General features: G+C 41.9%; 1 protein-coding gene across 5 annotated transcripts in view; it reads right to left on the bottom strand.

Moving 5' to 3' along the window:
* Nucleotides 1-2,576: 2,576 nt before the first annotated feature.
* The window catches only part of NOL4L (nucleolar protein 4 like), a 28,454-nt gene continuing 20,234 nt past the window's right edge, over nucleotides 2,577-10,796 (bottom strand). For 3 of the 5 annotated variants that reach the window (XM_083146574.1, XM_083146575.1, XM_083146578.1), the window contains 6 exons: nucleotides 8,603-8,877; nucleotides 7,895-8,083; nucleotides 7,542-7,766; nucleotides 6,861-6,983; nucleotides 5,588-5,774; nucleotides 2,577-5,459 (listed from right to left, as the gene is read on the bottom strand). In XM_083146574.1, coding sequence (XP_083002700.1) covers nucleotides 5,260-5,459; nucleotides 5,588-5,774; nucleotides 6,861-6,983; nucleotides 7,542-7,766; nucleotides 7,895-8,083; nucleotides 8,603-8,877 — 1,199 coding nt within the window. In that variant the 3' untranslated portion in view covers nucleotides 2,577-5,259. Of the gene's footprint in view, nucleotides 5,494-5,587; nucleotides 5,775-6,860; nucleotides 6,984-7,541; nucleotides 7,767-7,894; nucleotides 8,084-8,602; nucleotides 8,878-10,796 lie in introns of all 5 variants that reach the window. The other 2 variants (XM_083146576.1, XM_083146577.1) reach the window with 2 other exon arrangements.

The raw sequence follows: 10,796 nt of genomic DNA, 5'->3' as shown, positions 1-10,796 counted from the left end.
GGAATTTAAAGCCGCAGGTGACAGAAGTTTGTCCCCCCCCATCAAATACAATTGTCTACCGTCTAAGTAGACCACAACCTCTGGTACGGATCCTTTGAATATCTGTGCTTATGACCAAAAAATGTCATACAGTGTTACTCTATGTGCATCTTTCTTTCTCTTTTGGGTATCCACCTATATGGAATGAGAAAGAGAATTTCACTTATTTAGCGCCACAGGAACACCTCCATATCTCCATTTGGTATTATATAGTATAGATCTGTGCTATATTGTCCAAATCAAATGCATTTTTCTTGCTGTTCGATTAGTCACAAGCAAAATCGCACTGTGTGAACACCCTATTCATGACCTTCTGGAGTCGTAAGAGTTGTCTGAATACCAGAAAGTGAAAAAGAAATACAATTATATTTCAATGTTTTAGTTCAGTGGTTCCCAACCTTTTTTCTCTCCTGTACCCCTTGATTAGGCTTTTCATTGAGGAGTACCCCCTCCTCTCAATTTAAAATATAGACCGTACGAGTGGAGTGGAAGTGAGCGGTATGCGTATCCTTATGCATGTCCTTATATTAAGGAGTAGCGGATCGGAATCGTGCCCTTCCGTGTCTTGCCGCTGGTTGTGTGCTGTCTCCAGGGTTCCCACTAACACCTGTAGGATTAATGCCGCTGCTTCTGCCACCCGTGTCAGTGCAGGGCAGATTATCGCTGGTGTCTGAGGGCAGCACGGGTAGCTCCCAGTGGATTGCTGGTGAGCAAAAGCACAATGAGATGCTGATGACGCTGAAGACAGAACCATAAGTGACACAACATGGTTCTTCTCCATAGCAATGGGTATTCTTCTTCTGCTATCAAAAGACTTTTTTTTCATCTTCCACTATTACCAATATTATTTTCAAGTACCCCCAACTGGTCTGCAGAGTACCCCCAGAGGTACTAGTACCCCAGGTTGGGAACCACTGTTTTAGTCCAAAATTTACATTTTTTAAATTTAAAGAACTTAAATACAAGACTGGCGGTAGACCGATTAAGGATGGAATCTGTTAGAATGGTCAGAAATGAGGTAGGATCATTTTAGCTCTAGATATAGACATAACAGATGCTTACCCGCAAAACCCATTTGGGAGAGCTATCCATGTGCTAAAATTTGTGGTCAATTTGCTCTCCAATTAGTTACAGTCCCTTTAATATTTCCAAAAGTCATCCGAAGATGTACAGGAAATACGGTTATTCCCTATTTAAATTAATTGCATTTTAAAATTGTTTCCAACAATGTTCTTCAAATGGATCTACTAAAGAAGTGAAAGTGCTTGAGTTGCATGGATGGATCATCACCTGGTAAAAATCCAAGATAATTCCAAGTAATTGCATGAGGATTTTAGGCTTTGTTTTCAATACCCACCTCGCCAGAGCCTTCAAAATCTAGGTTTGGAAACGTTTGAAGTAAAAATTTAATTGGTTCTTTGTTGTATTGAATTACTAGGAAAGATTGTGTTCATGTGGTCCAGTATGCATTCTAAAAGCTTGGTTACAGTTCAGCCATCAATTTATCAGTTCTTCATATAGACCAGTAATTTGTATTTGGCTGCTGGTGAGAAACATGGTGTTATGTTAGGTTAGTGGTGTAGAAGCTAGATAGCAGTGACCAGTGATCTTGTCCACAATTTATAGTCTACATTCAGTAGTGTGATATATTTTCAACGGTCATCATGATAATGTTGATGTCATTATGTCTGCATGCAGACATGCTTGTCAAGACATTCGTTACGGCAACATCGTAGATTACCGCCAAACTTTTCTTGGTGGTCTAGTGGCGACTTGCTTGGTTAGGCAGCTTTACTCCTGTTACAGCGGTCAGCTGATGGTGACTACTGGCTGATTCTGTGGCAGTCCTCGTGTGGAATATTGCTAACTCCCAACCTCCCCTTCCACAACCTTATTCTAAACCCCCCAAAGTGCCTAACTGTAAGTGTCCGTATTTCACATGTTGACCTTTCAATACTGTCAACATCATAAATGTCACCATACATTGTGTCCTCATTATAATAGTTGAACTTGTAAATGTTGACAAATGACTGCATACCATTTTAGCTTACAGCCCCTCATCAGACCCAACATGCACCAAAACCTGTGCAGCTACTAGTGTGCAAGCCCTAGGTTCCCAATTGTTTAACTGTTCTTCCCTCCTGTCATCACTAATATGCGCTGAAGCTCACTAGCATTTATTAAGTTCATTATACAGCGCACACATATTCCGCATCGCTTAACAGAGAATAGTTGACCATTCACATCAGTCCCTGCTCCAGTGGAGCTTACGATCTATATTCCCTACCACATATACACACTCACAGCCAATTAACCTAGCAGTTTGAGTGTGGGAGCAAACAGGAGGTACCTGAAGGTAACCCACCGAAGCACAAAGAGAATATATACACCCCTACATAGTTAAGGCCATGGTGGGAATTGAACCCATGACCTCAGTGCTGTGAGTCAGTAATACTGACCATTACACCGTCCGTGCTGCACGACATAGTATATTCCATTGAATGTACTGTGCCACCACCGCATATGAATTACAAGTCACACACAGTTTCTGAAAGGTGGAATATTTTATTATGCAGTGGTTTATTCATTAGTCAGCCTAACATATGACATACATATTAAAAAGGAAGGGATCCACTTTGTGGCAAGTCAGTGCACTTAGCATTTAATAATACCATGGGGTTTACTGTGTTATAGACATCTTGGTGGATTATGTAAATGATGGGGACTGCCTGCTAAACACATCACATTGTATGACAAAAACATTCTACAAATTATAATAATTAAAACCACATTTACTGATAAAGAAAGCACTGTAAGTAACAATAAATATTTTATATATTATATATATATATATATATGTTTATTGGAATTTCTCATCTGCTTAGAAGAGCCAAGTGCAGAGGTAAGTACATACAGAAGGGGCTGCTCTTGAGTGAAAGGGATACTGTGGAGTGCAAGGACGGATGAAAGTATGCCGCAACTCAGTAGTGCAAGGGGTGGAGGATGCCAGCATTTTGCCGCTCTGACCTTTTTGAGGGCTTAGGCACATGGCCTTGTAAAGTGGATTTAGTGTTCTAATTTGTGTAGGGACGATCGCTTTGGCCAACCATTTATTACAACATGGCTGCTGTTCTTTATGGTTTGGTTTCAGCCTTATCGTATAATTTGCGTTCCGTCGTGGATTAGTTAGGGACCTTTCTGTTCCCTTCTAAAACACTTTTACTAAGTTAACCTGTATCTGATTGCAGTGCCTATAAAGTGTGCATGTGTTTTACCTGAGTTAGTGGGGATAAAGTGAAATGAGTGTACGATATCGGTCTGCTAAGAAGCCAGTGTTTACTGTCCTGTACTTGTGGCTTTAGTAAGCAGAGGAGTGCCCCCTGGTGGTTACTCATCCACACCAGGTTTTGCAGGAGTTGGGACATCTGTACATGTAAACAGGACCCTTACAGAGTCCAAAATCAGAATCAACTCATACAAAAATACACATTGGCTGTAGGTAAAGCTGTTGGAAGGAATGGTTTAGCAAAGGCAAAAAAAAAAAAGTATAATATAATTAAAAGCACCACATAAATATACAAATAAAATAGGTTGCTATGTCTTGTTCTGAGAAGTAAAAAACAAAATCAAATCTAGCTGCACCTATGAAGACAGAGAGAGGTGTGGCTGTTTTGAAAATGAGGTCAGAAGAAAATCAGATTTCAATTAGCCACAAAGTGCTTAGTGAAAACTGCGCCACCACCACGTCCTTCACACAAAATACAAATTAGCCGCTTTCTGCACCTGAACAAGCTACGTGGATGCAGAAGCAAACCCACCAGCAGCAGTAAAATGAAACCACAGTTGCCTAAGGTGAGCAGATCACAGCAATGGATGGACTAATTGGCTAGGACAAGACAGTTTTCTAAATCCTCCCTGAAAAGGACCCAAGGAAAATGCATTCATGGGAAAGTGCTAAACTGACATGAACTGGGAGGAGGGAACAATGGGACTTGGAATGGTTTAACATTAAAAGAAAACAAATATATAGAAAACCACAACATAAAAAAACAACAACAACTCATGAACAGAAGGCATCTGTTGGAATGTTGGGAAACACATGCTGAAATGGCGAGGACCTACACGGAGACAGCAGTTTGAGCGTAGATAGGAATGGTGTGAACATGTGAGGTCAGTCTGATTATAGCATCGGAAGTGCAGATTGAGTGTTGAGCCGGTTGTCCGCCTGAGTTGTGTGAAGCAAAAGGTACTATTTGCTACGTTCTGTGCAAAACTTGCAGAAACGTTAGCAAGCAGGAGAGGTCAGATGGTCAATATATGCACTGGGAAGCTGAGTTAACCTGAAAAAAAGTGAATTATAGCAGCAGTAAGCTAACCGTGTATTAATGATTCAGCTTCCCATGGATGAAAGATGTAGGTAAACATCACAAATAAATGATCTTTGTCAATGCTTAGCACAAAACAGTGTGAAACCAACTGCGTGCACAATGTTATGGCCTGAGTATGGAAGATGACAGAAAGGTCCTGGACCTGAGGAAACAAAGGGAAAATCAATCTAAGCTGTTAGTGGAGTGTTTTTTTGGGCAAGGAATAGGGGGGAATGGTGCAGTGGACCAAGAGAAACCATGCCCTAGTGGAATGCTTCCAGGCAAGGTTGCAGGTGGCACCACTGCTGGAGAGATGGAATGACTTTTTAATGCTACAGTTCATTAAAGCAGACCCGTCACCAGCACAAAGTCAAGGCAGCCATTTTGTTGAATGACCCAATGTTAATGAGCATTAAGTCTGTCCATTCACCAGTAAGTAATTACATCAATCATGCCTTAGTGACACGTTCCTGGGGAAGAGACAGGCGGAACATTGGTTCATCTCGCAAAAAACGGAGGCCTCCACTTTATAACAGATCCAAACAACTATTTTGTATAAATGAAATAGAAAATCAAACAAAACAAATAAATTACTAAAAGAATAAGTTCGGTTCTCAATAAATATGCGATGGCTGTCCCCTGTGCTGGACAGACTTCAATCTAACAGTAGGGTGCAAAAGGAAATCTCTTAGTGCAGACACAGAGTCCCCGATTTCCCAGCAAAACAGAGTATGGCTCCTGCTCTGAGAGCAGGTTCAGTGTCTGCGACTATCTGAGGGGTAAAGAGACATTTTTGTCTTATCTCAGTCCTTAGAGCAAGAAGTTGAGGTTGAAGGTCAGCCCGGTACACCAGTCAGTTCTGCTGCAATATCAAGTTTTCCAGTTCATCGGCAGAGCGCAAGAGGAAGGCAGCAGACTCCCGGTATCCAGCGATCAGCTGCCGCACTGCCCCAATCTCAGTAGGGCTGAGTTGGGCACATGGCACAGCCCTGTTGGTGGTGTTAGTATGGGTGCTACCAGAAGCCAAACCTTTAATGCTGAGGTCAGTTGGACCTGGTCAGTGATGAAAGAAAAAATAGTTTTTCAGCTAAAGAAAACCCAAAAAATAATCAGTATAAAATAGCTCATTAATGCGTGGATACATATCTAGCATAACTCTAGCTCAGCCACAGTTCCCTTACCATTGCAATGGTTTCCAGTTTGCAGTGAAGTAGGTGGCGGGAGGCTCCCTCCAATGGATCCATACCCACGATAAGTATAGTGGAGGCTGCCATTCATAGAGACCGAATCCTGGCTGTAAGTGCCTGTTGGCAGCACATATGCTGACTGTGTAAGCCCCGAGGGCTTCTCTACTGAGATGTTCTCTTCCTGTGTGGAGTACATAACCAGATTGTGTCCAAGATCCAATGTGCCATGACAAGCCAGTATTACACACCAAGCACAGTCACAAAACTCTTTCATGCTGCAAAAACCCGCTGAACACATTTATATCTGAATCTTTGCCTTCCTCTCATCACAATAGTTCTGAGACTCTGAACTCAAATTAATATGTAGTATTTTATGTAAAAAAAAAACAAGTGCACATTTCTAAGACAAATCAGTGCACACAATAACGGGCAGTAGCACGGTGAGACAAGTGCAGGTACATTTATATACAGTATATGATGCAGCAGTTTGCCAGCCTATTCTGTCTGCGCTGTGCTCATACATACTGGTATGTGGCATGTTTAATAGTTACAACACCCACATGGGTAAAATTCTGCAAGCAGCATTACACCTGTGTCGTTATTCCGATGCTGCCAACGTAATTTTAACATACTCATTGTAGACACAGGTAAATGGGTTTGCTATCAGCACACCGAATCATTGTGGCTAGCAGCTGCACTGAAGGATGACTACGCCTTTAAGTTGCACGATAGTATCTAGGTTTTTAGTGCTGCGCTCTGCCCCAATGTTGTGTTGTGTGCAATCTGGTGATAATAATCTATTAATTAATTGCAAAAACACACTTTACTTGTGAATATGAAAAACATAGAGATATTCTATGTATCCCTATGTTTTTCATATTCACAAGTAAAGTGTGTTTTTGCAATTAATTAATAGATTATTATTACCAGAGTGCACACAACACAACATTGGGGCAGAGCGCAGCACTAAAAACCTAAATATCATTGTAGACACGGTGAGACACCCATCCTAAAATAGCCGACTGTAATATAAGACCACCAGCAGACACCGAATGCAAAGAATTAGAACGCCGAATCATGTGATTTAGCTGAAGTGTATTATGGGGGTTTCTGTGTTTAGGCCATAGATTTTAATGTAACATTATTATGATGATTTTATAATGATTTGTAATAGCACATCTAATGCCTAAATATTAACGTCATGTATAGCTGCCAAGAAACTTAGAAAGTAACGAAGCGGTGACCCCTTTCGAGTAAAGTGCATTACCTGAGCAGTCTGGTAAATCTCTAGTCTCATCCTCTTGGCAGCTTTCCGGGATTCACTTTCACAGGCAGCAGCCAAAATGTTTTCTGCCATGGCTGAGGTCAAATGAGGAGGAGTTGGCCTGGCCTGTAAAGGAGGGTAGTGAGTATATGACACTTCTGATCTATATCTATGGATCTGTTATACACTTATTATATCAAATACATCTCACTGTATGATATCATACACAAATAGGTTACGCAACTATATTTTATCAAACAAGCATTGAGGATACACAGAGAGACTACACACCTGAGAGATAGGACACCCACATAACAGGTTATACACATTTGTGATATGGCACAGTCACTAGTTATAAGTATGATATCCAGCATACTGTAAACCGTTAATGTAGCAAGCATGGACAACATTTGCACCTTATATTGCATCAGACAGACAAGATAGTCAAGTACTTAGACCATTTATACATGCACACGTGTCGTATTACATAAGCAATGGCTGTAAGCAGACAAGTAATACACCTCTAATCTACTATGAACAGACCAGATATGTGCCTATATTATACACACCTATAGGATATCACACGCAGATGTATTATATACCTGTATGATATCACACATGACAAGTTCTACACCTGTATAGTGTCACACACACAAACAAGTTATACACCTATTGTCAACTCACATAGACCCTGCAAGTATCCGGTTCGGTTCTCACCATCTCCATGCCGTTCTTCTTCATGCGACGGCAGGATTTCAGGTAAGTGCGGATGCGCTTTCTTGCACGCTCTTGAAACTCTGGGAACTGGCGGCTGCAAGACTCAATGATGGCCTGTATTTTTTCCTTGGGCTGCTTGGAGATGGGAACCATGCGATCAAGGTTTTCATCCACAAAGAGGCGTACAAACATCTGAAAATATAAACCAAAGGTCCTTTACAGTCATAAACAATACAGGCAGTGGGATATACAATGGATAGGCTACAGATACAGGCCCAACATAGCATGTCTCTATGTAGGGGCAAGAACCTGCCACTCACATTAAAAGCTTTCAGACGTTCAGGGTCCAGCCCTTCCGTATCTGTAATGCGATCATTATCTTCATGGTCATCGTCATCATCATCGTCAACTGCCGGAGTTCTACCTACTGACAGATCCTCTGCGCAGCCACTTACTTCAGTTACTTCTGTCTTAATGGAATCATAACTTCCTGAGCTGTAAGGAGGGGACTGAAACCAAGCCATACACGTTTATGAATTATGTCTATCTATCCGATTCCTCCCATATATTAGCACTCTCACATTACGCTGAGTGGGAGGGATTACATGCAGAAAAATTCTATATGTACAAGATCAGTGTACTGTTATGGCATTTAATTCAATGGGGTATTTGCAGTTTCAAAAGAGCCATCATGACGTACTAATGCAAGGGTGTGTAAAAGCCCATACACACTGGGTGATTTTGAGCTCAAAACACCAAGTTTGAGCAGCTTTCAGGTCAAAGCAGCCAAATGTGTACGATGTTCATCTGCTTGTATTACCAGCAGATGAGCGGCTTTGCATAGCGCTGACAGCGCCGGGCAGTGGGAAAGCCGTTCAGTGTGTATGCACCAAGCGGATTTTCCCCCAGTGGTGACAGCGGTCATAGCTGTCCATACAGGCAGGGCATAATCGCCCAGTGTGTATGGGCCTTAACTCTCAAGAGGTTTTAAGACCATTTTTATTTACCAAAGATTTTATTAGAATCACCTCAGATGTGGCTTTAAGGGCATATTTTCCATGTGTGCGGAGCGCCTCAGTTGTACAAGCCTCAGATGGATATGGTGGGACCCCCAATGTAGGACGTATCTTATCACTGAGATTGATGGGCTGTTCCTCGGATGGGGCAGTGAGTTCGAGGGCAGATCCAGTGGTATTCCCATTCATGTCTGGTAGAGAGCGGCTTAGGGCAGTGCTGGCGGGGGTGGTGGACGGGTTTAGCACAGGAAAGACATTTCCATTGCAGCTCTCTGAGGAAGAGTCATCTGGAAGAAACAATTTAATGAGCTGGATAATATGAGAATCAGTTACTTCATAACCTAATAAATGAAATCATGATCTGTCCAGATCAAATTTAGACATACTGGGGGCCTTTAAACTTTTATTGGACATCTAAGGTAATGGGCGTCCATCAAAGCAATTCAATTGCTGTTCCAATCGGTTGCCCATTACTTCTGATACACTCAAAGGCACAAAGCAGCTAAAATGGAACTAGCCATGACCAGAAAAATCTTGTTAGGGCACCAAAACGGACACCGCTCGTGAAATATAAAATGTGCCCACAAGTTTCATAATTCCTATTTGCTGATTCTGCTGTAACCCAACATCCTTGCACAAGGACACCCACCGACTGCGTCACACGATACCCACTCTCCACAGAGACTATACATTATTATCACTGAAAAAAGTTATAATAAAACAAATAATTTGATAAGTAGGCTGAAGAAAATAGACCATTGCCTAGCTGCCAAATGTGTTGGGTTGCTTGTAAGCACCCTTAGCTTTGTGATGTTCGTTCTACCTGTGCCCTTAAGAGGGGACTGATCTTCCTGGGACCAAGTAATGAGGTTTGTGGCTTCCAGAAGGGAGTTAAAAGCCAGCAATCCAACATGGAAGAGGTGCCTGAACTTATCACTATATACAAGGCCGGGTACACAACACAACCATGTATTTCCGGCTGATCCGCCTTCCACTGGGCCAACAGGTCACACGGTATCTACGGAGTTACTGTGCAGCAATCACAACCAGACGTAAAAAGTGCAACTTTGCAGGAAAGTGCAACTGAGGGCACACACTGACAGATCTGCACAGTTTGTCAATCCAATTAGCCTGGAAATGACAAATTGTGCCAACAGCGTTGTGGTGTGTACCTGGCATAACACTAGTAGTTGCCATGTTACTGCTGTCTGTTATAAACCGTGCTGGGGATTTAATCAAATCTGCAGGATGGTCCAAGCTGACAACATGGAGTACCATATACATTTCTAGAGTCCCTACTTCCATAAAGGCATTATAAAAATGGAACATATTAGGGTTACTATATTAGTACATGAACCACACAATAAAACGTATATCAGTAAACACAACTGAAAGAGGTCATACAAAGCTATTTCTATATTTAAAGATATGGGAAGTATTCTCAGATTACAGGAAGGCCACATCATTTCTATAACAAGATGATCTCAAACTGGAGGGACTTTAAGTTTAAAAATGAATCCATACAGAAATGGTGATAAATGTGGCGAGGGCTCATAGAAGAACTCAAACACGCATGGGACAGTTACAGCTGTAACGTAAGAAAGAACTAACCACCCCCTCCCCGCCTACCCCCACCCCCACCGAACCTTTAAAAGGGAAGTCTAGCTGGACCTATAGTTTCTTTTCTGCCACCAAATTTTTAAGCCTCTATTTTAGTACAATTTGTATCTGCTCCTGATCAACAAGTACCAGTGCTTTTCAGTGTATGTATTTCAGCACTGTTAAAAGGAACATTGTATGGCTGTTTCCTTTGCAACCAACATCATAAAACTTTATTTTGAAGCTTTCATTTCCTGTCAGCGGCAAGTTCTTATAGGCCCTACACACATGCTGATATTAAGGCATTTTCTAAGAGACTTTGCTTAGTTTGACAAAGTCGCTTAGAAAATGCCCCTGCATCGGTGTGTGTGTGTGTCGGGGCTATTGTGATAGTAATGTGCTTCCCCGCACGTCACTGTTCGAGATTAATGGGCAGTGACCATCAATCACGCTGGTCGCCACCGGAGAATGCTGGTGCTGTCAGCTCGCTCTGTGTGTAGGGCCTATCAGATCTGCTACCACCAATTATTCGTAATAGGACCATGAAAAGCTGCTCAGTGTCAAAAATCTGCAAAAGATACACACGGATAAGCCTCTGATGCTCTGA

This window comes from Crinia signifera, chromosome 6, assembly GCF_055691185.1.
Source record: "Crinia signifera chromosome 6, ASM5569118v1, whole genome shotgun sequence".
Lineage (NCBI taxonomy): Eukaryota > Metazoa > Chordata > Amphibia > Anura > Myobatrachidae > Crinia > Crinia signifera.
Note: the sequence above shows the minus strand (reverse complement) of the source record. Positions and strands in the feature narration are given on the sequence as shown.